This window comes from Serpula lacrymans (genome assembly GCF_000218685.1).
Source record: "Serpula lacrymans var. lacrymans S7.9 unplaced genomic scaffold SERLAscaffold_5, whole genome shotgun sequence".
Classification (NCBI taxonomy): domain Eukaryota; kingdom Fungi; phylum Basidiomycota; class Agaricomycetes; order Boletales; family Serpulaceae; genus Serpula; species Serpula lacrymans.
This window is the reverse complement of record NW_006763294.1, coordinates 866,381-892,828: the sequence shown is the minus strand read 5'-3', so window position 1 is coordinate 892,828 and position 26,448 is coordinate 866,381. Positions and strand designations below refer to the sequence as shown.

At 46.9% G+C, this 26,448-nt stretch overlaps 8 protein-coding genes across 8 annotated transcripts; 5 read left to right on the top strand and 3 right to left on the bottom strand.

Moving 5' to 3' along the window:
- Nucleotides 1-901: 901 nt before the first annotated feature.
- Nucleotides 902-3,481, top strand: SERLADRAFT_463324 (uncharacterized protein; the record flags this gene model as incomplete). Its single annotated transcript, XM_007316461.1, has 10 exons — nt 902-1,210; nt 1,269-1,474; nt 1,536-1,722; nt 1,777-2,046; nt 2,102-2,444; nt 2,496-2,848; nt 2,908-2,923; nt 2,985-3,063; nt 3,117-3,166; nt 3,290-3,481. The coding sequence occupies 6 exons, from the start codon at nt 956-958 to the stop codon at nt 2,747-2,749; spliced, it is 1,515 nt and encodes a 504-aa protein (XP_007316523.1).
- A 533-nt stretch (nt 3,482-4,014) lies between these two features.
- On the top strand, nt 4,015-5,844 carry SERLADRAFT_463320 (uncharacterized protein; the record flags this gene model as incomplete). Its single annotated transcript, XM_007316460.1, has 4 exons — nt 4,015-4,453; nt 4,527-5,037; nt 5,089-5,223; nt 5,275-5,844. The coding sequence occupies 4 exons, from the start codon at nt 4,025-4,027 to the stop codon at nt 5,697-5,699; spliced, it is 1,500 nt and encodes a 499-aa protein (XP_007316522.1).
- Nucleotides 5,845-6,133: 289 nt separating this feature from the next.
- On the top strand, nt 6,134-9,353 carry SERLADRAFT_447571 (uncharacterized protein; the record flags this gene model as incomplete). The annotated part of the gene is made up of 16 exons (XM_007316459.1): nt 6,134-6,436; nt 6,487-6,542; nt 6,618-6,723; nt 6,780-6,968; nt 7,025-7,137; nt 7,190-7,434; nt 7,485-7,626; nt 7,697-7,864; nt 7,924-8,055; nt 8,112-8,174; nt 8,233-8,380; nt 8,438-8,543; nt 8,616-8,636; nt 8,690-8,810; nt 8,863-8,902; nt 8,960-9,353. 16 exons carry the CDS (start codon nt 6,134-6,136, stop codon nt 9,101-9,103), a joined length of 2,097 nt encoding a protein of 698 aa, XP_007316521.1.
- Nucleotides 9,354-11,215: 1,862 nt separating this feature from the next.
- On the top strand, nt 11,216-13,613 carry SERLADRAFT_436158 (uncharacterized protein; the record flags this gene model as incomplete). Its single annotated transcript, XM_007316458.1, has 9 exons — nt 11,216-11,687; nt 11,751-12,044; nt 12,102-12,209; nt 12,267-12,383; nt 12,438-12,761; nt 12,832-13,091; nt 13,152-13,202; nt 13,261-13,389; nt 13,449-13,613. The coding sequence occupies 9 exons, from the start codon at nt 11,216-11,218 to the stop codon at nt 13,611-13,613; spliced, it is 1,920 nt and encodes a 639-aa protein (XP_007316520.1).
- Nucleotides 13,614-14,505: 892 nt separating this feature from the next.
- SERLADRAFT_436157 (uncharacterized protein) lies at nt 14,506-16,933 on the top strand (the record flags this gene model as incomplete). Its single annotated transcript, XM_007316457.1, has 9 exons — nt 14,506-14,971; nt 15,035-15,328; nt 15,384-15,506; nt 15,567-15,695; nt 15,753-16,070; nt 16,137-16,396; nt 16,458-16,508; nt 16,569-16,697; nt 16,754-16,933. 9 exons carry the CDS (start codon nt 14,506-14,508, stop codon nt 16,931-16,933), a joined length of 1,950 nt encoding a protein of 649 aa, XP_007316519.1.
- Nucleotides 16,934-17,160: 227 nt separating this feature from the next.
- SERLADRAFT_436156 (uncharacterized protein) lies at nt 17,161-19,859 on the bottom strand (the record flags this gene model as incomplete). The annotated part of the gene is made up of 11 exons (XM_007316456.1): nt 17,161-17,313; nt 17,355-17,492; nt 17,546-17,670; nt 17,730-17,784; nt 17,845-18,104; nt 18,166-18,366; nt 18,422-18,538; nt 18,594-18,722; nt 18,780-18,887; nt 19,033-19,320; nt 19,376-19,859. The coding sequence occupies 11 exons, from the start codon at nt 19,857-19,859 to the stop codon at nt 17,161-17,163; spliced, it is 2,058 nt and encodes a 685-aa protein (XP_007316518.1).
- Nucleotides 19,860-20,960: 1,101 nt separating this feature from the next.
- On the bottom strand, nt 20,961-23,520 carry SERLADRAFT_360671 (uncharacterized protein; the record flags this gene model as incomplete). The annotated part of the gene is made up of 10 exons (XM_007316455.1): nt 20,961-21,258; nt 21,314-21,442; nt 21,497-21,547; nt 21,602-21,861; nt 21,925-22,125; nt 22,179-22,295; nt 22,356-22,484; nt 22,552-22,659; nt 22,717-23,001; nt 23,052-23,520. 10 exons carry the CDS (start codon nt 23,518-23,520, stop codon nt 21,094-21,096), a joined length of 1,914 nt encoding a protein of 637 aa, XP_007316517.1.
- Nucleotides 23,521-24,751: 1,231 nt separating this feature from the next.
- On the bottom strand, nt 24,752-25,436 carry SERLADRAFT_347454 (uncharacterized protein; the record flags this gene model as incomplete). Its single annotated transcript, XM_007316454.1, has 2 exons — nt 24,752-24,878; nt 24,934-25,436. 2 exons carry the CDS (start codon nt 25,434-25,436, stop codon nt 24,752-24,754), a joined length of 630 nt encoding a protein of 209 aa, XP_007316516.1.
- Nucleotides 25,437-26,448: the final 1,012 nt, after the last annotated feature.

The following is a 26,448-nucleotide window of genomic DNA, read 5'->3' as shown; positions in this document are numbered from 1 at the left end:
TTAAGTCGTATTGAATTTTGGTATTGGCGTCATAAGATGGTATCAAGCTACTCTCTCTTCTATGTGTCAGTTGAAGTTTGCAGTTGCTTCGGCGTACTAGCAAGGGAATATGCGTGGTAATTTGCAATGCACCTGCCATCATGCCGTTAGATATAGTATATCTTGGCGGAAGGCTCCGAACCACGGGCAGCATCTTGACTCGAAAGCGAGAAAGACGCTCCCGGCGAAGTAGATAAGATACATTTTTAGTAAAGCATCGTATGAAAGGCAGGCCCGGGTCCCTCGTCTGAGCCCACATCCTATTCCGTACGTTGTATCATGGCATTTTCAGGAAAGATGTCTACGGTGCATCTACAAACATTCAGTAAACTGGTCGAGGAATGGAAGAGGCAGCAAGCTTCACCGAAAGGCTTTAACGCGCCCATAGCTACCGAACTTCTGGAAAGCACAGGAAGGATAGAAAGGGCAGCGCAAAAGGATGTGATAGTCGCGTTTAGGACGCGTCCTCCATTGGAAAACGAGGTAGATCAATATTCAAATGAGGCATCGAGAGACGAAGCTCCCGACGAACTTGAAGTGAAGACGAGTTTCTGTGCAGGAATTAGCAACGTAAGCGCGGAACCTGGTATATTTATTGCACATGTACCAGTGACTAAGGTATGGCTCATATTCATGTTTTGCCTGTCCTTGTATCGAGCTAAAGATCATTATGGTCATCAGTGGTCAGGCGTAACATTAAACCACAAGACCTACAATGCTGATCTGGCTTTTGGCCCTGAGTTAGACAACGAGGAAGTATATCAAAGGATGGTAGTGTTGACTGACGTGAGTGATTTCTCCGCCGTGTCTTTCATTGAATATCAAATCATGTTTGTAGCTTCTGCCGATGGTTCTTTCTGGAGGGATCGGGTGTATACTGGCATATGGGCAAACAGGTAGTGGCAAGACCTTCACTATGGAAGGCCTTGAGCATCGCATAGCTCGTGATTTGTTTGCAACAGCTAAGAAGGTGGGCAGACGCCTGCTTGCATCAGAGGCTGGCATTGTGGACGTGGAGATCGAGGGAGACTCAAACTCGGACGTATTCGAGTTCAATGTGACATTTCTTGAGTTGCTTGGAAAGAAAGCAGTGGATCTTATAGAGACACCTACAACAGTCGATGACCAAGGTAATCCGATCAGGAAGGAAGTACCTGTGAAAGAAGACAAAGTAATTATCTATCCTTGTCATAATAAACTGTGAGATAAATGATTTACGCATCTGGCAGGTTGGCGACATCAGGCCACGTTTGGTTTCCACTGAGGTCAAGTCGTCCGATGACTTAGAAAGTCTGATCAACAACGCACTCGCGCACAGACGTACGAGCCCCACGTTAAGAAACGCAGCCAGCAGCCGCAGTCACGCTCTCCTCACTATCCGGGTGAAGAATAGACTCTTACCATATGCTGAAGAGGGGAAACTCATCTTGGTAGAGTATGTCCGACGAAGTATGTCTTAAGAATTGTGAGCATAGCTGAACTTGGCTGGCTTGCAGTTTGGCAGGGAGCGAGCGCTATGAAGACTCGAAGATGCACTCTAAGCAGCGTATGGATGAATCGCGGGAGAATAACAAGAGCCTGATGGTCCTGAAAGACTGTGTGCGCGCTAAAGCGAAGATGGCACAAGAAGATGGTTTTGTGCATATACCGTGGAGGAGCAACGTGCTAACCATGCTACTCAAGGTGGGTAGCTCTACATCGTCAAGCGTTGTCCCTGATTGAGTTGAAGACCAACAGCCAATTTTCGATGTCGAATCCCGCCAACCATCTCGGACAGCTATCATCGCACACGTTTCGCCACACATCCAAGATGTCGTGCACAGTGGCAATACCTTATCTTACGCATCTCCATTCAAGACTGCACCACCTAAGCCTCGCGGACCAGCACCGTACGATAAAGCGGACCCAAGGACATGGAATCACGAACAAACCTTGGAATGGCTGGAGGAAGAATTCATCAAAGTTACCAAGGCAAAGAGGAATCATGACAGGGAGGAGAGAGTAAAGGTTAGTATGAATATTACATTTCAGGTCGATAGAGAGTGAATTACTGGGCTTTAAGGGAACAAAGCGGTCCGAAAAGTCACAGATACCTCCTGAAGACGATGCAGTAATCATACTTGCCGTGGATTTGGACAAATTATGCCCTGTAGGTATGACTGCGATGCAGTTCGGGAGACTGTATACCATGGAATTCGTAGAACAGTGCCTACTGGCAATACCAGCTGTTGAAGGGCCAACAAAAGATGCGCCAAAGCAGAGAGGGAGACTAGAGGCAGATGCGGTAAAATATACGGCGATGAAGGTGATAGGACGACTATTTTATTTGATGTTGACTGCTAAGACCAGGACACGCAATGAAATTATGAAAAGTCGGAAGAAGCTGGTGGTAGATGAAACATATGGTGGGCGTGGTGTTCTGTTACCTTACACTGACGTTCAAACGTTGTGGATAGGCGATATTCCTGATGGACAACCGACATTCGAACAGTATAACCACATTGAAATGATGGATGCGCGAACCGCAATTGGAAACGAGATGTGGGTGAGTACGATGGACAAGTTTTTGAAGAATGCAGAGGAGGAGGGGACAAGCCTGGAGTATGCGAAAAAAACAGCAACAAAGAGCTTAATGGATAGATGGAGGGCCCAACAAGCGAACAAGGCCGGAGGAACTGTAAAGAGTCGTGTAGAGGTAGACTCTACGTAATTTTGGTATCTTGCACCCAGTATTGCGTTGTACGAACATGTCAACTAGTTGTAAGTAATATAACCATGCAGATATATGGATATGAAGGCGAAAGTATTCCTACGATATTTCGTCATCATTGTAGTGGGCCATATATCGCAACGATTCGAGGGACTTACAGATAGATTCCAAACTGTTCCCAGAGAAATATATTGTCAATGAAAGGCCCGATTGAAAAGTTAGCATATAGTCACCTAGAATCACGACTTAGATCCCGTGAACAAAACAGACTGCGCAGCTTCAGCCAATGCCTGTTCCCTGACTTCATCCGCAACCTGAAACAGAAAAACTTGAATAAAGAGGACATCTAAAAATGTCACACACCCACGTCCTGTGGTTGCGCAACCGCAACTTCAGCATCTCTTTGGACCATTAACTGCGGGCGTTAAGTTGAAGTCAACAGCATATACGAATGGTAAATCAAAGCTTCATCACCTCTGTTTTATGCAAAATAATGTTTAGCATGCCAAAATCGTGCCGCAACGTTATAAAATAACTTACCTCGACCTTTCGCTAACGTCTCACGATGCACTGCAACACCAAGAAACAGTCCATACAAAGTGAGACCAGCTAAGCCGCTAACAAATGTCCTATGAATAATATCCGTTATTGAGAGCGGCTGTCTGATGGGCGCACGGGTCGATCTTCTACTAAGGAATGACAATATAGACATCCTGTGCGTTGGTCTGTGGTGAGAGTAGGGAACAGCAAGGACATCACGTGATCAATGGGGCGATCCAGCGTCACGTGATTGCCCCTGTTACTGTAACCGTTAGAAACAAACGCCCCATGGAACCTTTATCGAAGCTTTATCTTTGGCGTGTGCCCTCGGAAAATGATGCAAGGTGCTAGTCATTCTAGGGTCAATATCGCGCGATAAGTTCTGAATCGTGGCCTTAATTTTGGGGTTTCATGTATGTTACAGTAACTGTTGAACCATGATAAGCTCTCCCTAGGCCAGACTTTTGCATGAAGCCAAGTAGTCTTCGGTCTCCTATGGGTGAGAAGAAAGCTTGAAATCGACCATATGGGTTATCAGTACTTTGATGCTGACATGGACAGCTCTTGCGAGGAGCCATCCAAGTGCGCGCTAGGCTCCACACCGCTTCACCAGAAGTGAGTCAATTTGGTAAGAGCCCGGACCTTGCCACTTGGAACAAACATGGACAATCAGAGCCGCGTCACGGTTATAACTTATCTGGTGTCGGTCTGCGCAGCTCTTTCTCTATCCCCACAATGTCATCTCTCCTCAGTTGGTCAGTGCTCGCCGCATCGCTCGCATCGTCGAGCTTGGCTACTCCGCTCTCTACCGCTCCTTATCATGTATCTGGGCAACGTTCGCCGTTCGTACCTGCTCCTTTCCATGTCTCAGAACATCCTCATGGCACCATCAACAATTCGTATATCGTCGTCCTGAAAGACGATGTTCATCAGGCTGTTATGCAGAACCATTTCAACTTTTTGGAAATGGCTCATGAATCCGACTCGTTCCTCGGTGATGTCGAGGCTTCTGGTGTTCATCATGTGTACGACGGCAATCTCAAGGGATACGCCGGGGAGTTCACCGAGGGAGTATTGGAGCAGATACGTCAGATGCCGGAGGTTGAATATGTGGAGAGGGACCAGATCGTCCGGACCACTGGTACACAGATTGGTGCCCCATGGGTAAGTGTATTTGTGTGCACTTGAAAGCACTTCTTTACTATTTTATTTTTTATTTTTTAAAAAAAATTATTAGGGTCTCGCCCGTATAAGTCACAGACCGAGGTTGTCGTTCAGCACATTCTCGAAATATCTGTATGATGTTGAAGGTGGCGAGGGTGTCGATGTTTATGTCATCGACACGGGTATCAACACAGCACATGTGGAGTTTGAAGGTCGTGCTTCTTGGGGCAAAACTATTCCCACCAATGATGTTGACGAGGATGGCAATGGTCACGGATCCCACTGTGCTGGTACTATCGCTTCTCGCAAGTATGGTGTCGCCAAGAAGGCGCACGTTATTGCTGTGAAGGTGCTCGGATCTAATGGAAGTGGCTCTATGGCGGATGTCATCAGTGGTGTTGAATGGGCTTTCACTCAAGCCAAGGCAAAGGCTGCTGCTGCCATCGCAGAGTACACTGCCACAGGTAAAACGAAGCATAAGGGGTCCGTTGCCAACATGAGTCTTGGTGGTGGCAAGTCACCAGCCTTGGATCAGGTTGTGAACGCAGCTGTCAGTGGTGGCCTCCACTTCGCTGTGGCAGCAGGTTTGTCATCTGTATTGTTTATATTCCATTAACATTGAAAGTACATCAAAGGAAACGATAACAAGGACGCATGCAACTACTCACCTGCTGCAGCTGAAAATGCAGTTACTGTTGGCGCTTCGACTCTTGGGGATGACCGTGCTTATTTCTCAAACTTTGGAAGCTGTGTCGATATCTTCGGACCAGGCATGTTATTAGAGCAGTTGCAATGAACTCGTAGCTAACTTGAAGTTTCAGGTTTGAACATCTTGTCTACTTACACTGGTAGCCCTAATGCTATTGCCACCCTATCCGGAACCTCAATGGCAAGCCCCCATACCGCTGGTCTCCTTGCTTACCTGTTGTCACTCTACCCTTCTGCTACTTTCGACCCGACATCGGAGTCGGATTTCCTTCCCTACCTCCTCAACACACAAAGGGCTCACCCCAGTTTCTCTTCTTTCTACTCGATCGCCCACACTGCTCTTCCCATCTGGGTCACTGAGTTCCTTCCTTCGCCACAATTGATTGAGGCCGTTGCACCCTCTACTCAGGGTCCTCCTACTCTCACGCCTCTTCAACTGAAGAAAGCCTTAATCCAGCTTGGAACTAAGGGTGTCCTATCTGATTTGCCACCCAAGACCCCCAATGTCTTGATATTCAACAATGCGACAACGGCTTAGAAGGCTTCGATGCCATATATTTATACTCTAAACCGTTTTGTCTTCGCTTTACGATTTGTGGAATAGTAACCGCTTTTAACGTTTAGGCATACGTGCAGTTGTAATCTAGTTTTTATCATGTGTTATAAACAAATTTGCATTGAACATGGCCCTGTGTGAGTTTTTGGATCGTAGTGCTTTTCTTCATGGAATTAGCGTCGACTGTTCTTGAATCTTCCGTCGACACTAGTCTAATCGGTGTAGTGTGCACGTACTCTGTATTAGCCTAAACCGTATCTACTTTTACGTTCAGCACAAGCCAATTACCAGCTGAGCGGTACGGCGTTCGGTCCATTCGGCTTGTATATTTCGTCGAGGCTTTCTGTCAAAAAATTTCGTAATTCGACCTTTGCTTTACTCCAAGTTTTCGCTGCGGGAAGCACAGGCAAAACACGATGGACCCGCAGACGAGAAACGCGTACGAGCAAGCTGAACCACGTTTTCGCTCTCTTTCTTCCTCTACATCCATCGCATCCTTGGAAGATATGGCTCGCGGACCTTCGGGTGCTGAGGAACGAACGCGCTTGGTAGCCGAGCAGGATGTTGAACATGGTCGTGCGCCATATGGGAGCATCTCGCGTTTGGGACATGCCAGTGCCAGTGGGACTGATGGAGCATCCACAGGCAGAAGCTCTGGTAAAGTTTCATTCTTTACTTTTATGTTGTATTCCTTAACTCGATCTTTTGTGGGCGAAAAGGTACAGAGACGCCCAGACGAATTGCCAGAGAAAATCCAAAATGGGCCAAGAGAGTGCGATACTACATTCCTTCTACTGCATGGATACCAAACTACTCTTTCTCGCTGTAAGTCCTCGTGTTAGCTTCACCATACATGTGTCGAGGACGCAGTTGACCATTATTTCCCTTATCTATTTGTAGTCTGGGAGGCGACCTCCTTGCAGGTATCACCATTGCTGCCATGCTTATTCCCCAGTCCGTCAGTTATGGAACAGCGTTAGCCAAACTTAGCCCGTCTGCTGGTTTGGTGAGCTCGACAGCTGTTCTTATCTAACAAGAGCTTCTTACAATAGAACCATCTAGTTCGCGGCTTCGATACCCCCAATTGTTTACAGTTTTCTTGGAACATCTCGTCAGCTGAATGTCGCTCCCGAAGCTGCACTTAGTCTTTTAGTGGGCCAGGCAGTATCTGATTACCTTCACGACCCCCATACACGCCCGGAGGATACCCATGCTATAGGACTGGCTGTATCCACTGCCATTACTCTACAGGTCAGTGTTTGAATATTGTACAATAGAGTTGCCGCTGATTCAGTAAACTAATGTAGGTTGGCTTGTTCTCGTTTATACTTGGATTTTTCCGTTTGGGATTCCTGGATGTCGTTCTGAGCCGTGCTCTATTGAGAGGGTTCGTAACAGCGGTTGCGGTTATCATAACAGTGTACGTGAACAAATACTGCGCAAATAACCCCGATTGACCTCATGTGCGTCAGTGAACAACTCATTCCTATGTTTGGTTTGGTCGAGTTGGAGCACACTTTTAATCCAGAAACCACTCTGGATAAAATCCTGTTCCTGGTGGAGAATGTATTCACACATCTCCACAAACCGACGACTTTCATTAGCTTTGGTGTTCTTATGGTGCTCCTCTTATTGAGAACATTCAAAGGACGCTATAGAAAATATTGGTGGATTTATCGGATTCCTGAAGTATTTGTAGTCGTCGTTCTATCAACATGTGAGTGTGTCGACCAGGAAGGATAGATGCGATTCTAACTGTTTATGCAGTGATATCAGAAAAGTTCAGGTGGGACCAAGATGGCGTCGAGATTCTTGGTGCTGTGCCGATTACTACTGGCTTGCACTTCATCGAGTCACCATTCCGTAAGGCTACCCGAGGCTATATCAGAGGTACAACATCTACGGCGATGTAAGGAGCGCTTCCACTGATAGTTTTTCTCGGTTAACCCGTCCTCGCGCTTGGCTTCTTTTATTTACAGATTAATATCGATCATAGGCTTTTTGGACAGTATTGTCGCTGCGAAACAAAATGGTGACCGTTATGGCCACTCTATCAGTCCCAACCGCGAGCTCGTCGCGTTGGGTACTAGCAATCTTGTTGGGTCATTTGTCCCTGGAACTTTACCTGCATTTGGTTCTATAGTCAGGTCTGCTTAAATATCATATCTCTGGAGTTTCTAGAAATTTACATAATACTTGTAACCAGGTCTCGCATTAATGGAGAGGTTGGAGCGAGAACGCAGATGGCGTCGTTAGTCTGTTCTGCGATTATCCTCCTTGCAACATTTTTCCTTCTTCCATGGCTCTACTTTTTACCAAAATGCGTTCTCGCTGCCATGTAAGTCCTCGAGCTTGGGGATTCAATTCGACTCTTACAACCTTATTGTCTTGTAGCATCTGTTTGGTCGTAGTCTCGCTTTTCGCTGAGGTCCCCCATGACCTGGTCTTTTACTGGAGGTATGTCGACCAACTACATGAAGATATCATTTTGTTTAAAGTGCTTGATAATTAACAGGATTGGTGCATGGACGGACCTAGCACTCATGTTCCTCACCTTCATATTCTCAGTCATATGGAACGTCGAAATTGGTATCATAGTCAGTTTGATCATCTCGCTTCTTTTGGTCATTAGGCGCTCTTCCAAGACGCGCATGACGATCTTGGTAAGTCTATTCATGCTAAGAGTCCTTATCTTTGTACTGAGTCATATGCTGCCATAGGGCCGAATCCCAGGCACAGACCAGTGGAGACCTATCTCTGACAACCCTGATGCTGAAGATATCCCAGGGTTGTTGATAGTACGGATTCGCGAGAGTCTTGACTTTGGTATGCTGTTTTGCTTGAGCTTTATTCCATGAACCGCACTCACCGCCAACCTGTTTACTTGTTGTCGTGCAGCGAATACTGCACAGCTGAAAGGTCATTTCCAGTGTTATCACTTGCGTGTTGATCTAATTCTAATTTCTTCACAGAGCGTCTTCGCAGGCTCGAGCTTTACGGCGTTGAGCCGACTCATCCGTCCGAAGAGCCCAGTAGACAGCCTGCGAGCGTACTTGTCTTCCACATGGCTGACGTAGAGTCTTGTGATGCATCGTGAGTATTCGTTCCCCTGCCACGATAAGAAAAGGCTTACACTGCGACACAGGGCCATCCAAACGTTCTATGAACTGTTGGAGACTTATAAGGTAAGTATCAGTCATGGTCAAATGCCTGCTGTACTCACAAAGGGTCTGGTCGCGCAGAATCGCGGTGTTGGACTGTTTGTTACGCACCTTCGCCGTGTCCCACGTGACATGTTCGAACGTGCTGGCATCGTGAAGCTTCTAGGGAATGACGCTTTCTTCGAGAATGTTGCGGATGCGATGGCGAAAGTGGAGGGTAGGTAAAGACAGTTTAACCGGCAACGCCAAACAAAATTTCATGAAGCTCGAAGGGGGTGGATCTGACGATAGCTACAGGATAGCGTATGATGATGAAGACGAAGTTGATGATATTTCTGTTAGGTTCTTGCTCATTTTTTAATGTTAATGAATTTGTGATCGGACGGCACTTTGATGCACTTATCGACTATACCGCATGCACTCGCACCTTGTAGCTTCTATTTAGACTATGCATATTATTTTGCTTTGGATGGTTTGTTCTGTGATGGCTGCGCTCGCGGAGATCAGCTTCTTATTTTTGAGCACATACTGGTGTGTTATCCAATTCATGCCATGACCATTCCAAAACTGATGTTATTAATTTGGTCACTTCCCCAGACAGGCTGAAATGCTAACGGAATTTTCCTAAGTACCAGCTGCGCTACCCAGAGCATGGACTTGTTTGAATGATTGGCTCTTTGATTAACAGCCATGGTGAGATTTGCATTTCCAGGTGCGTCTCAATATTCCGGCTGGTAGTATTGCTAAAAAAAAAACTTGGGAACAACAATTTTTGAAGTGGGCATATTGCTACCCTTTCTTTCCCGTAGTGAACTCCATTCTATCACCTCTGAAATGTCGATGTTCCCAGTGATCCTCAAAGAAAGTGTCGTTGAACTCCATGTCGTTCTCCTTATGGTCATCCAAAGAATGGTGCTCATTGTCATCTGAGTCATCTCCAACGAGTCCATGGAGCGAGGGTCGGTAGCATGCGAGAGGTGCTTTGGATGGTTCCATAGGTGAACTTGCGACCACAGCCCCTCACAGATGCAGTCAGTCCCAGGAGATAGACGTGTATAGAATAGAGGCCAGTTTATTCAGGGGTTTTCACAGACCTGCCATATACGGAAAAGGGAGCTCACTAAAGTAATCATTTATCATTTGCCACTCGCTCCACCACACACCCCATCTTTTACCTTCCTCAAAGGTGAATTATGACATGTTTACGCTCTTGAAACTGACAAGTACATGGCAGTCATGAACATAGTCAACGACACCAGTTGGCTTGGCACTCTGTTGACTGTCTTCAACGTTTGTCAAAACTAGCAATTCGCAAACAATGCCGTTGTCGAGGCACGATACCAGCATTCTGACTACACTAACAAAGTTGGCCTAGGCGCGATACCATCCGGCCTTCAACGAATCGCTTTTTTATTGCTTCAAATCACAATCAAACGAAAAGCGGTTCCTCATCACACTCTAACTCCCTACATCTATCGAACGTCCACGAGATGTCGACCAAATTGTTTTCTTTCTCGTCGTCTTCGATACCTCCGTGCGTCCCGTTTTCCTGATGGAGCTGCAGGATGACAGCTGGATCAACTCTGCTGTTACACATCTTGTTGCGGACGGTCAGATGCGCATGCACTACGACAACAAACTACAGCATTGCCCAATTCCTGTCCTCCATGGAATTCGCTTCCTGGGCACGATCATGCGCGTGTGCACCAGGACTGTTCAAGACGGGGCTTTGGAGCCCTGCACCGGGACCGTCCTAGTCACAATCACGTGTTGGCGCCCGACTTCTTGCAGGGAGATTGGCAGGTGGATCTTCTTTCGCAGCAGGGTTTTGAAAAGATGAAGGGGATCGTCACATATATTCGTGGCCAATGTGCTCAGTTGTAGTCTTACTTTTCTGTTCCCAAACCGATCCGCGAAATGTTGACGCTGTACTCTAGGAAGGGTCACGAGAGTAAATCAGCTGTGATCAACTTGTGGTGCACGTCAAGCTTAGCAAACTGTTGTCTATATCTTGACTGATAAATAGTGTTCAAGTCTTGGTCCAAGAAAATGGCAAGAGACATTCCTGAATCCTGTCTGCGGTGCGCCAAGAGAGGAGCACAATAACTACCACCTTCTAAATAGGATATGCAGCACGACGAGATCCACTGGTAGGAGCGTGAATCAGGCTCGAGTGGTAAGTCTTTTCTACCAAAAAATTAACTTTCTGCAGTGCAGACTTGAATTTGGTCATATCTTTCTGTTTATGAAGGACTCCAACGCGTTCATATAAAATATGACCTTCAACCATCTGTTGAGTTTAGCTTTATCTCTCAAACCTGCTCTATCGCTGGAAAAATGCGCCCTTTACTCCTTCCACTTGTTTCATTAGCCCTTGCCGTTTTGCCTGTCACTTTTGGTGATCCAGTTCCTTTGCCCTATGTTTTGCACGAAAAACGAAGCAGTGCGCCATACGGATGGTCTCGTGCGCGCAAACTCAGCTCTACAGCCATTATCCCCCTCCGTTTCGCGATTGCACAAAGTAACATTGATAAAATGGATGAATACCTATACGATGTTTCCGTCCCCATGTCTCCAAATTATGGTAATCACTGGACTGCCGCCGAAGTAGCAGCTAAGTTTGCTCCTAGCCATGATTCGATCGATACCATTCACTCTTGGCTCATGCATAGCGGTATTCAGCCTGAGCGCATCAAACTCACACAGTCCAAAGGATGGATCAAGGTCGATGCTACAGTAGAAGAGGCAGAGAGCCTGTTACAAGCTGATTTTCGCGTATATACGCACGAGACTGGCAAAGAACACGTTGGTTAGTAGTCTGTTCACAAAGTGCCATCATGGCATCCTCGATAACGGCTGATAATTCGTATAGCCTGCGAAAGCTATCGTCTCCCTGCACATATCGCACCCCATGTCGACTTTGTCATCCCTACCGTTAATTTTGATGCCAACTTGGCAAAGCCGTCAGATACCACTAGTGACCCGACTTTGTATGAACTACCTGATGATGGCAATGGCCCGAAGATAGTGGGTACTGTTGACCCGATCGTGGGTCTAGCTGGTGAACTCAAAGACTGCGACAAGAAAATCACTCCTGCCTGCCTCCGTGCGCTGTATGATATCCATTATGAACCTGTTTCTACATCAAAAAACAGTTATGGCATCAGTATGTGGTATCTCCGCCTTAGATCTACTGCTCTTCACTGAAGCAGCAGCTTTCCAGTGGAATATACTCCTGAAACCTATGTCCAGAGTGACATGGACCTTTTTGCAAAAACATATATTAGTGGCGTCGATCATTTTACGCCTAACGTAGTTTCTATCGAAAGAAGTATTATCTAAATGTACTTCGCTAGCTGAAAGTTCGCTGATATTTCATATTTTTTAGATGTCAATCAAACTCAACATAAAGGCTTTCCGCACGTAGAAGCTAATCTTGATTTGCAGTACGGCATGACACTAGTAACGTCCAAGCAGAAGGTCACCATTTATCAACTTGAGACAGGTCCTATTCAGTGCCTTTTTTCTGTTTGCCATTCCTTGACCGATATTATTGTAGGTGCATCAATTAACGACTTCTTCGATGCTGTAGACGGCTTTTTTTGTACCTCTAAAGGTGCCGACCCGGATATTCTTGCTCGAGACGCTACTTATCCAGATCCTGGTCCTAGCGAATATAGAAAGCTTCGAAACTGTGGCACGGTTAAGCCTGCAAATGTGATCTCCACTTCATACGGTTTGAGCGAGGCGCATATTTCCCTACGCACCGCTGCCCGTCAATGTGCAGAATATGGGAAACTCGGTCTTATGGGCGTTACCGTTTTGTACAGCTCTGGGGACAATGGTGTTGCAGGTGTTGGTAAAGCATGCCTGCTCGCTACAGGTGAGTCTTCTGGTCAGAGAAGCCTGGTATCAATAATTGGTCATGAGCTCATATATCAACCACCTCTCAGGTTCTCCGACAAGCTCTGGCAAGGTCTTTAACCCTACTTTCCCGAGCACTTGTCCATATATTACTTCTGTTGGCGCAACTCAAATTGATCACGATTCCAGCGTGTTCGAACCAGAAAGCGCATGTGAACGTGTGATCTATTCCAGTGGGGGCTTTAGTAACTACTTCGCTATGCCTGAGTACCAGAAGGACGCTGTGCAAAGATATCTGAAGAATTACCCTCCTTCGTACCCTGCTAGTATTTGGAACTCAACAGGAAAGGTGAGGTTTAGCCTTAATCTCGTATATGGTGCAATGGCTCATCTTTCGATTCTTGTCCAGTCCCGCGCTTTCCCAGACCTTTCTGCTAATGGAGCTAACTACGTGGTAGCTGTGAGATGACATTATTCCCCTTGTGTGGAGACTTGCTGATAACTTATTCATGTCACAGATCGACGGCAAGTTCAACCTTGTTTATGGCACCTCTGCCTCGTCCCCTGTCATCGGTGCAATCTTAACCATGATCAACGATGCACGACTTGCTGTGGGCAAGAAGCCAATTGGATTCATTAATCCTGCCGTATGTGTTGTTAAGAAGATATTCGTATGTACCCCTCTAATTCACAGCATCCTTATCAGATATACTCGAGCGCCTTCTCTGGAGCTTTCAACGATATCACCAAGGGCAGTAACCCAGGTTGTGGGACTCTTGGGTTCAACTCCACTCCTGGGTGGGACCCCGTCACAGGTCTAGGAACTCCCAATTTCCCCAAGCTCCTCAAACATTGGCTCGAGATAGCCTGAACTTGAACGGCCTGCCAGTTTAATGCTCTACTTCTTATGACGCCTACTTTGACGAATTTTCAACATTATGTACTTGAAAAGCTCACCTCGTGTCGACTAATTTGTCGCCTTTGTTATGTCGTACTGTTATGTGGGACATTAAATTGTAATACTAGGCTAGATCTTGTCATTGCTCCACAATGGGCGCCAGTGGGCACTGGTATAACCTCAGGAGCTGTGGAGGGTAGGTAAAGGCAATTCATCGGCAGTGCCAACGATGAAGAATAATGAATATCGCCACAGGATGATATACGAAGTCGATGATTTTCTTGTCGTATTATCGTTAGTCTTCGGGAAGCCATGTTAACGACTCTGCGATCAGATCGCACTTGGCGCACTTATCGTCGATATTGCTTATGCATGCACTCATACTTCTTAGCTTCTATTTAAATCATGGGTATCATTTTTGCTGTATATCGTTCTACTGTGCGATGGGAATCAACTTCTGTGTTATTGTTGGATATCTATATGCTATGCAATCCGGTCCCCGTCACTTCCACCGAACACTTCCAACTTTAGCTCGGAAGTATACAGAAGACCACCAAGTTCTGAGTTAGCATAAGATTCAAGTGAAACACCATAAACTACGTGCCAGGCTAGCCTCAACATAAATATGGACTGCAAGAGACTGGGATATTACCCAGTGTTTACTACCTTCCAAATAAGGGAAGTGCCCCATCGTTACAGGCAAAGAAGTCACAGCAGGTTTCTTTCTTCAAAAAACTATCTGCAATGGAAGATTGGCTGAGGCTCCTTCTGCTACGACAGCTAGAGTACTTATCATATTCATATAAAGCATGCTCCCCAGCACCTGTCCTACGTCAAGTTTCTCTTTCGCATTTGTTCTCACAAAATGCGCTCTTTGATCCTTCCACTTGTTTCGTTAGCGCTTGTCGTTGTTTCCTTTGCCAATCCTCTCGTTTCCCCCCACGTTTTACACGAAAAGCGTAGCAGTACGCCATATGGATGGTCTCGTGTTCGTAAACTCAACTCTACAGCCGTCATTCCTCTTCGTTTCGCCATTGCCCAGAACCACATTGAGAATATTGGCGAGTACCTCTACGACATCTCTCTCCCTGGGTCTCCAAACTATGGCAATCACTGGACAGCTTCCGAAATAGCAGCCAAATTTGCTCCGAGTCATGATTCAATTCAAGCTATTCGTTCTTGGCTCATGCAAAGCGGTTTGGAACCTGAGCGCATCAAGCTCTCATCAACAAAAGGATGGATTACAATTGAAGCTACGACTGAAGAGGCGGAGGATCTTTTGCAAGCTGATTATCATGTATTCAAGCATGATACCGGCAAAGAACACGTTGGTTAGCTGATCTCTAATAAAATATAATCATGCCATCCCCGATAGCAACTGATAACCTGTATAGCTTGCGAAAGCTATCACCTCCCTGCCCACATCACGCCCCACGTCGACTTTGTCACCCCCACAATTCATTTCGATTCCAAGTTGTCGAAGCGATCAGCGCCGGCTAGTGATTCGACTCGAATTGGATTACCTGGCAATGGCAACGGTCCGAAGACCACGGGTAGTGTTGACACACTTCTGGGTCTGGGTGGTGAGCTCAAAGACTGTGACAAGCAAATCACTCTTTCCTGTCTCCGTGCTCTGTATGGCTTGGTTTATGCACCCCTTGCCACGTCAGAAAACAGTTTTGGTATCGGTACGTTCTTGTGTGTCGCGTCTCCAGCCTATTATTTACTGAGAAGCCTTCGCAGTGGAATATACGCCTGAAGCTTATCTTCAGAGTGACACGGATCTCTTTGCCAACGCTTACACAGATGCCGTTGACGGCGTCGATCTGCCCAAACTCACTCCCGATATAGTTTTTATTGATGGAGGTATTACACAATGTCCTTCACTGGCTGACTCTTTCGTTGACCAGCATCTCGATTCTTTAGGCATCATTCAAACCGTTTACAAAGGCTTCGAGTACAACGGAGAAGCCAACCTCGACATGCAGTACGGCATCGCATTAGTCACGCCCGCGCAAAGGGTCACCATGTATCAAACTGGAGATATGATCATAGGTCCAATTCAGTGCTTTTTATTCTGTTTACTCTTTGGTAACCGAGAGTAGTCTCTAGAAGCATCGTTCAACAACTTCCTCGACGCTATAGACGGCTCATATTGCACTTTCGAAGGTGGCGACGATCCTTCTGAAGACTCTATTTATCCGGATACTACACCTGGTGGATACGAAAAACCGCAAGACTGCGGCACAGTAAAGCCTGCAAACGTAATCTCCACTTCATACGGTTATAACGAGGCGGATCTTTCTCCGTCATATGTCGCTCGCCAATGCGCTGAATATGCGAAACTTGGGCTTATGGGCGTTACTATCTTATATAGCTCCGGTGATTATGGTGTCGCAGGTAATGGGGCAACATGCTTGAACCGTGATGGTGAGTTAGGATACTTGTATGGAGATGGCAACGTCGTTCGTTAGCTCATATGTCAAATTCCACCAGGCACTCAGACCAAGGACGGCAAGATCTTCAATCCCACTTTCCCTAGCACTTGTCCATTCGTCACCTCCATTGGAGCAACTCAAGTCAACCCCGGCTCCAGCGTATTCGACCCAGAAAGCGCGTGCGAACAGGTGATTTACTCTAGTGGAGGCTTCAGCAACTACTTCGCCATGCCTCACTACCAGAAAGACGCTGTGGAAAACTATCTGAAGAATCACTCCCCTCCGTACTCTGCTAGTATTTGGAACTCAACAGGAACGGTGAGGACTGACGATTCGAACTATATTGCAATGGTTAACCTCCCATTTTTTTCATCCCTAGTCCCGTGCTTTCCCGGATCTTTCTGCCAATGGTGCTAATTACGTGGTAGCTGTGAGTTAACCTTTCTCTCGCTCTTGTGTGGAGTCTTGGTGAAGACTTTCTGCGTCACAGATCGACGGAAACTTCAGCCTTGTTTATGGCACTTCTGCTTCAACCCCTGTCGTAGGTGCAATCTTGACCATGGTCAACGACGCACGAATTGCTGCGGGCAAGAGCACCATTGGATTTATCAATCCTGCCGTAGGTGTTTCTGCCAAGTTTATTCTGTTCTCTGATCCACAGTGTCCCTTGATTAGATATACTCAAGTGATTTTTCTGACGCTTTCAACGATATCACCACGGGTAGCAACCCAGGCTGTGGTACTCCAGGGTTCACTTCCGCTCCCGGCTGGGACCCCGTCACAGGTCTCGGCACTCCTAATTTCTTCAAGCTCCTTGAACGCTGGCTGGATTTGGGGGATCTGGCACTTTCATAAATCATTGCTTATCACGCTTTCGCCCGTGGTTTTCTCTCGCCATGCTTAGCTATTCGTCTCCATTGTTGTATCGTACTGTGTTGGACCCCAGTTGAAAACTGTACATTTTCCCATTCACAGTGAGCGCTAAAGAGCACTGGGCAAAGTTTGAATTTACTGTCAGTACGCCGATCCAATGGTGTTATTCAAAGGATATACTGCGTAAGGTTCCACGGTACTGACCTTGGTTAAAAGCCAGTAGCGTGTTTGGCATTTCTGTTGACCACCAGCCAAACAATTGCGAGCTGAACTTTGACAGGGAGCATGAATAACTTGATCGTGATATCATTTATGAGATAAACACCAGAAACCACGGTGACCTTATTGTACCCAAAATCCCTCTATATCATCCTCTTTAGGGGAGTGACAACCACTTAGCCACCAGCTTTGGGAAATTAGGAGTGCCCAATCCGGTCACAGGGTCCCATCCAGGAGTGGCATTGAAGCCGTTTGTGCCACAGCCAGGGTTGTCGCCCATGGTGATGTCGTTGAACAAGCCGCTGAAGTCGGTAGAGTATATCTAGCAGAACATGCATGTCAGCGACAGGTGATTGTGGGAAAAGAAAGCCGTACTGTGGGGTTGATGAAACCAATGGTACTTTTACCAGCAGCGAGACGGGCGTCGTTGATCATGGTAAAAATAGCACCGTTGACAGGTGTAGAACACGATGTCCCATAAACGAGTTCAAATGCACCGTCTAGAAGAGGTTACCCGATGAGAAACACGAGACAAAAACAAGCACGAAGCCAAGAATACTTACAGCTACAACATAGTTTGCCCCATTGGCTGAAATATCTGGGAATCCACGAGACTACACGCCAAGAAAGCTCAGCACATCATCAATAAGCGGGTGGGGTAAATAATTACGCACCATTCCAGTGGAGTTCCACATAGTGGCGGGGTAATCGGGATAGTAGTTTGCTAAATAGTAATCGACGGCCTCCTTCTGATAACTGGGCATTGCGAAGTAGTTACTGAATCCACCTCCAGAGTAGATAACTTGTTCGCATGCACTCTCGGGCTCGTAGACAGTCGAGTTAGGATTCACTTGGGTAGCACCTACTGAGGTAATGTATGGACAGGTCCCAGGGAAAGTAGGATTGAACATCGTTCCGTCTGCTGTTTGGGTACCTAGTAGTTTGAAAGGGGGATCCGTTAAGTTAAATGATAAAAAAGTCATGATCACACATACCATTGGGATTTAAGCAAACATCGTCATTACCGGCAACGCCGTAGTCACCAGAACTGTACAGAATGGTGACACCCATCAGACCAAGTTTGGCATACTCTGCACACTGGCGTGCAGTGTAGAATGGAGTAAGATCGGCTTCATTGTACGAGTAAGAAGTGGAAATGACGTAGGTCGGTGTAGCAGTGCCACATGCTTCGGGACCTTCATTCATCGGACATCGTTAGGCTGAGATTTCGAAAAATGTAAGCTTCTTTACCCATATAACCTCCTGGTTCTGTGTCTGGGTACATGGCATCCTGGGTATAGTCATCACCACCCTCGAATGTGCAGTACGAGCCATCGAGGGCGTCAAGGAAGTTGTTGAAGGAAGCACCTGGTTGGCTCGGAATTCAATTAAATGTATAATGCTCGGAAAAGCAGCGATATACCTTCGACCATATCTCCGACCTGATAAAGTGTCACTTGCTGCGCAGGTGTGACGAGGGTCATTCCGTATTGCAGATCAAGGTCAGACTCGCCATTGTAGTCGAAACCTTGGTATTCCGTTTGCGCGTAGCCTTGGGTAAAACTTGCTGAGCATTCAAAAATCAAGTACTAAATTAATCTCGACACACCTCCATCAATAGACACCATATAAGGTGATACTCCATAGAGGCCCTCGGAGAAGTTCATGGCAAACAAATTTATGTCAGTCTGGAGGTACGCCTCGGGAGTGTATTCAACTGATCCAAAAGTCAGCTCTAGTTTTGAGTAGGATATAAAAACGATATGGGGTGAAAAGGTCCCCAGTATATTATACCGCATTAAAAAACCATGGTATGGGCAGCCATCCAAATATTAATAATAGACAGAACTAAAAATACTTACCAATACCAAAGCTGTTTTTCGCGGTGGCAACAGGTGTATAGTCGAGACCGTATAGAGCCCTCAAACATGCGGGAGTAATATACTCATCACAGGTTGAGACATCAGTAGAACTTATCTCGACAGCATCAACTTGGCCTGTGGTTTTAGGAGCGCTGCCATAACCAGGCTTTCCAACCGAACGAGCGGGCTCATCAGAGCGACGAGACAATCTAGCATCAAAGTGTACGGACGGTGTGACAAAGTCAACATGCGGCTGGATGTGCGACGGAAGGTGGTAAGCGTCGCAAGCTATCGAGCAGGTGCTAAGTTCTTTCACAAAAGCTTAATAAAGTCATTTACTTACCAACATGATTCTTCCCAGATGCATGGCTGTAAACTTTGTACTCGGTTTGCAAAAGACGCTCTGCTTCCTCAGTGGTGGCATCTACCTCGATCCATCCTTTGTTCGAAGTGACTTTGACACGCTCTTCCTCAAAACCGTTCTCGAGGATCCAGTTCCGTACGGCTGAGATAGTCTCCTCGCTAGGAGCAAATGCTTGTATAACCTGTCCTGCAGTCCAGTGATTACCGTAATTTGAAGACTCTGGATGAGAAACATCCATCAGAAGTTTCTCGATATTATCGATATTACTCTGAGTAAGAGCAAATCGCAAGGGAAGAGCGGATGTCGGCTCGTGTCTTCGTTGAAGCGACCATCCTGCAGGTATGTGAGTACGTTTCTCATGCAGACTATACGGAGAGATGGGAGATTCAGCCGCAGCAAGAAGGCCCAGACTAAGGACGACAAGGTAGAGAAGTGACTGCATGTTAGCCAGAATGCCCTGCATAGTCGGCAGAGATATGCGTCAAGACATTATATAGATCGTCTGTGGGGACGGAAATGTCATCATCAGCATGTCCAGGCCCAAGATAAGGCCTTTTGAGTCCGGCGTGCGCGAGGTGAGAACCAACAATCTCACACTGACAACCGGGAACGAGGTCATCTAATTATGACTTCTCGTGAGCAGCTTCTCGCCAGAAGTATAACAACACCATTAACAGCTTATATGACAGGCACTTCCTGAGTGTTGAGGGGGTTTCAAACCCGTCGAAGGCCTTCATAGCTTTTAGCTAACGAAGTACCCAAAGACTTTAAAACCAAGGAGGTTCAGTGTGGACATTGGTTTGAATAGACGACATGCCTCATGGGAATGATGAACCTCGGCCATTAACCAGAATAACCTGAGGTCAGAGGTGAATCGATGAGCCTGGATACTGAAAGGAACCCATGCTTGGGTTCTCGCGTGCATTCCTCGAAGACCGGAAATCCCGAAAATAGTAGTGCAAGTAGCACCAAGTCGGGTCACATAACCGAAGCAGTGCTCGAAAGAGCATACGACCTGGTCGAGAAAGATAAGTGAAAATGGCATAACAAGATGGCCCACGCATAGCCCCCCTCAATTCGACTATGGCTCGATAACCAAGGCAGCCTAGGTGGCGCATGACACTCGGGCACCAGGTTTCCATGATAAAGATACAAATGAAGGAGACCCAATTTGACAAGAATCCTTTCTTACATTTGACCATACCAGAATGGCCCTTGAGTCGTGGTCATGATACTGGCTGGGGCTGTTCTGTGCCTGCCATTATAGCTGGGAGCCCTGGTGCTCAAGATCTGTAACATTATGAAGTGTACAGTGAAGGCAGAAACACTACCTTTCAGCTAACATTGTCCCAAGTAAATGCTTGTGAGTGCGAATAGATGAATGCCTGGCATGATGTCAGCCCGCGCTCGGTACAAGCGGACTGTGCGGTGTGTCAAATGTTTTTGGCAAACAGCTCAGCCACAATACTGATTTTATTGGCTTCTCAGGATAGGCTGGACAGCTTGGGCCTGGTACGCTTGCTCATTCAAGCAAAGCGTCAGTTATCAAACTGTAGTTTGTGAAACGGTCAAACGTTCTAGTGGTATGCCTTGTGTGTTCAATGGTTATAACCGCATAGCTCACGACCCAGTGACTAGAATGTAATAGTGCTAAAATGTACGAGAGCGATTGTCCAATAGTCCTATTGATAATCTTATCAAGGAAGAGTCAACCACTTCTCGACCAACTTGGCAAAGTTGGGAGTGCCAAGGCCGGTCACAGGATCCCAACCCGGTGCTGTATTATACCCAGCGGTACCGCATCCAGGGTTAGTGCCTGTAGTGATATCATTGAACAGTCCAGCAAACTCAGAAGAGTAAATCTGTTGCCCGAGTCAGAGATCGCTTTAATCTAACACAAAAACGAGAAAGTAATACCGTAGGATTGATAAATCCAATGGGACTCTTTCCCACTGCAAGGCGAGCGTCGTTGATCATGGTGAAGATAGCGCCACTGACTGGGGAGGAACATGATGTCCCATACACAAGCTCAAATTCACCATCAATCTAGGACGCAGTGTTAAATGAAAATGAGATGAACAGCAAATGAAATGTACAGACAGCAACAACGTAGTTTGCACCATTGGCCGCAATATCAGGGAACCCACGCGACTAACGGTATCGTCAGTTAAATTTTACTAGTTAACATGATACAAAACGGCTCACCATTCCCGTCGAGTTCCAGATATCAGCAGGGTACTGAGGGGGATATGTCGTCAAGTAATAGTCAACAGCCTCTTTCTGGTACTCTGGCATGGCAAAGTAGTTGCTAAAACCTCCGCCAGAGTAGATGACTTGTTCGCAAGCGCTTTCTGGCTCGAAAACTGTGGAGTTGGGGTTAACTTGAGTTGCGCCAACTGAGGTTACGTATGGGCATGTTCCAGGGAAACTGGGGTTGAATATCTTTCCGTCAGCAGTTTGAGTGCCTGCGGACGTGGTGGCGATGATCAGGCTTGACTATTGGCAGTTGGACTGAGAAGTGTACACACCATTCGGGTTTAGGCAGTAATCATCATTTCCAGCCACACCGTCATCTCCTGAACTGTACAGAATCGTGATACCCATCAAACCAAGTTTGGCATACTCAGCACATTGGCGTTCGGCGTAGAAAGGCGTAAGGTCCGCTTCGTCGTAACCGTATGAAGTAGAAATGACATAGGCTGGCGTAACAGTACCACATGCCTGAGGGCCTGGATGAGAAAAATGTAAGCAAGGTACCAAAGGGGCTGTGAAAAGATTCTACCCAAATAACCACCCGGCTCAGTATCTGGGTACTCCGAATCCTGACTGTAGTCGTCGCCACCCTCGAAAGTGCAGTAAGAGCCATCGATAGCGTCGAGGAAGTTGTTGAACGAGGCACCTAAGATGAGAATGAGCGCCGTCACCGACGATCATCATAGTAATAATGACTATACTATACCTTCTACCATATCACCAGCCTGGTACAGCGTGACCTGTTGTTTGCCTGTTACCAGCGTCATACCATACTGCAAATCGAGATCTGATTCGCCGTTATAGTCAAAACCTTGATACTCCGTTTGTGCATATCCTAAGATACAAATTCCGAATCGAAGCTGTTACGACAAAAGGGGGTGGGAAGCACAAGATAGACGCACCACCATCAATCGAAACCATGTAAGGTTCTTTACCGATGAGGTCTTGGGAGTAGTTTTGTGCAAACAATTGCAAGTCAGACTGAAGGTATGCTTGAGGTGTGTATTCGACTGCAATGAAAAACAAAGATGAGCAAGATTGTCTTACGATATCCCAATTATACTAACCAACAGCGAAACTGTTCTTTTCAGTTGCCAAGGGTACATACTCCAAGCTGTACAGTGTTCTCAGGCAGATGGGAGTGATATACTCATCACACTGTTCGAGTTCGGTCACTTCAGTGCTGACGCGACCTGTGGTTTTGGGTGTAATGCCATAGCCAGGTTGCCCAACCTCACGAGCAGATCCTTCGACTCCAGAACGGCGAGACAGCTTAGCATCAAAATGCACGCTAGGAAGTACAAAGTCGACATGCGGCTGGACATGAGCAGGAAGGTGGTATGCGTCGCAGGCTTTTTATGATAGGTGAATACGCGTGCAAAAGAGAGGGGAACGATCTTACCAATGTGATCCTGTCCAGTTTGATGACTGTATACATGATACTCCGTGCGGAGGAGCTGTTCCGCTTCTTCCACAGTCGCATTTAATTGAATCCATCCTTTGGTAGGACTAACTCTGATACGCTCTGCTTCAATACCACTGCCCACTAGCCAATCCCGGACTGCAGAAACTGATTCATCGCCAGGGGCGAATTTGCTCGCAACCTCCCCAGCGCTCCAGTGATTACCGTAATTGGGGGAATTGGGATGAGAAATATCGTACAGATAACTGCCGATGTCCTCAATATTGCTTTGCTTTAGGGCAAATCGCAAGGGAAGTATCGAGGTGGCCTCATGTCTACGGGAACGCGACCATCCCGCCGGAATACTGGTCCGTTTCTCATGCAAACTGTATGGCGAGAGCAAGGGTTCAGCCGCCGTGAGCAAACCGTAGCTTATTGACGCGACGAGCGTAAAGAAAAAGGGACGCATCCTGCCGGAGTGTGTACGCACTTAGACGACAGACAGTGATAGCTTATATAGCCATCGCGCTGGGGACAATTGTTGTTCTGGTCGAGATAAAGAAATGAGCATGCGGGACAGCAACATGCAGTACCTTGTTCTCACAGAAAAACTCTCACACATGAGCTATACAGTATTCCCGAGTCTGAGTTGCTCTGTGGTTATATTTCTGAGTACTCACATTCCTATATTTAGACCTTCTTGGAACGAGACCACGAAATGCCCAGAACGTCGATGTATAGGCATAGTCGATCCCCGACATGGAGACATAGACCTATTCTCTTCGCTGTACCAACCCGGCGCTTAATACCCGTACGGAAGGGATGGGGTCGTATGGTACGCAGATCTAATTCAATGCTGAATTGAATAACATTGCATGACGCTATAATAGTCTAGGCACTTACTTCACTACGTGGGACTTGCTTCTCCTCAAAGTTGTAGTCCCGTGTCTGAAGATGACCATGGAAATAGCTTCGCCTTTCGCCTTCGTCGCTGGTCTCCCAGGCGGATACTGATGACCTTTAAAGATGTCAACGTGATCAGGTCCATGATAGTAAATCAGTAATTGGGTCGTCCGAATCCAGGGGCTCTGCGCTCGGAATCGCGAGGTCAATCATGATCATGATAGATTCGTTATGCCGTTCATGCCAGTTCGTTTGCTTTGCAATCTTTATAGCTCGGCTCATCATCTCACCGATGGGACAACCAACAACTGTCAGTAGCCGCCAGTGCATATCACATCCACGCGATGTATATCGCCGCAACATTGTTCGAATTCACGAACAAGTTGTATCTCGGCAAATGGCGGTACTGCCAACGGACAATACTGAGCACATAAAGTGAAAGCCGCGCTTCTCCGACGAAGCTGTCTGAGGAACTTGAGACTTGTTGACAAAAACTTGAATATTTGGAACAGGCGGGAACTATACAGTGAGCCATGTTTACATGCTGTCAAAGCACTCTAATGAAAAAGAAAGAAAAAGTCCGCAACGGGTCCATCGGACCATCGTCATTGCTGGAAGCTGAGAAGCATGAATTTCATCAGAGATAATAGTCTCAATCAAAGAAAACGAAAGGTAGCCGCAACTAAACAACAAATACTGCAATCAAAACTAACGACGTGGTGGTACAAACTCGTGTGTATAAAAACTCTAGAGAAGAGATTGACCACCCTAATCGGTTTGATTATGTACAGTCAGAATTAATCATTTTGGATGCACGCCTTGTTATCAGCTGTAAGAGTGTAGCCTGAGCGGCATGACGATACATAGCACTGGCCGACGATGCATGAAACGCCTGATGCCCCGGATATGGACGAACAATCATGCCTAAGAGAATACATCGTCAGCATCAGTGATCGCGATAAAGATGGATCATACTCACATAGCATCGACAGCTGAGCAACCGCCGCAAGAATGCAGGTCTACAGTGAAGTCAACGCACTCAACATCAATATCCGCCCATTCTGCCAGGGTCGTGGGCATAGTATTAGCCGCAGGTAGGGAGGTGGACGCGACGGGACAAGCGTTCATAGAGGCGGGGCAAAGGAGGGGGGATAGATCGATGGCGGCGGATGGGGAGGTAATGATTTCCTGCTCGCTGACATCTCGTTTGCGGTTGCCATCGTATCGTTTAGATGGGACTGGGGCATGAGGTCCGTCGTTAATGTAGCGCTTGGAAGGGTAGGGCGCAGCAGCGGCAGCTGGGTCAGACGCAAAGTCAGCGTACCGTTTGGAGGGAGCGGGATGGGGTACAGCTGGGCTTCCACCATAGCGTTTAGAGGGTGCAGGCCTGTAAGGCTCTGGGTTGCTGTCGGATTGAGCTACGACGAGCGAGGAAGAGCAGAGGAGAAAGAGAAGTCCAAGGGATAACTTGAGGGACAACATCTCTACGTACTTGGCGAAAGAACGAGCACCAGAAAAGAAATGAGGGTATATGTACTATGCCAAGCACAGTACGTCAACTGAGGGAAGCACAATTTGCGATAAGGGTCACCCGGGCGTGAGCTGGTTCAGCAATCAGCAACTGATAGAAATTAATGGGTTTTTAATGAACGACAAGAAGCCTGAGGAAAGATAACCAGAGCGGTGTTGATAGGTTGAAACTTTTGATTGCTCGGTTTATGTACCCATACTTACTTCAAAAACGACCAAGAACGCTCCGCTTTGATGAATGCTATTTAAATTGATTGGCGACGGGCAGAGCAGAGGAGTGGCAACGATAAGCCGATTACTTGGAACGATAGTACCTCGTGCAAAGTGGAGCCTAGCACTTGCCTAACGTGCAGCAAGGGAAACGGTTGTACCGAAGCGAAATCTCGGTTTTTCGATAGCCATTCATCAATCCGTGGTATCGAGCGCACGGACTGCGCGGTACGATTGGGCGAAGTACAGCATTGAGCTGTACTAGCCCTACGGCCGCAGCACCGCTCGACAACGTATCTTGAATGCTGAAACGTCGTTTCGAAGCACCAAATTTTTATGGCATTGCTTCGAGTTGGAAAGTGGAGTACTGAAAGGTGTCGTCTTATCTGCGCATATCCTCGTGAAGTAAGGTCAGAAAATTGCCGCCGGCTGAGGGCACCATCGTTGGACGAGAGCTGGATAACTTACCAGTCAGTAAAGCTAGAGTCTTCGGAAGTTCGTTAGTCGCTCCTATCTTTAGTTCTCTAGAACACTGTGCAGAAATTAAAACATGAAGGGGAAACGTTATTGCAGCGGAACGAAACCGAACCGATGATGATTACTGTTGCAACCATGTGTCGCACCGTCGCAGGCATTTGCCGAAGCGCAGCTGGCTTGATTCATAATCATGGATTGCCTGTTTCCTCACGACTTGATCGCTGTTCTCATTTCTCCAGACACCTTGGGGCACCTGTCAACTTGATAAGTAGCTGGC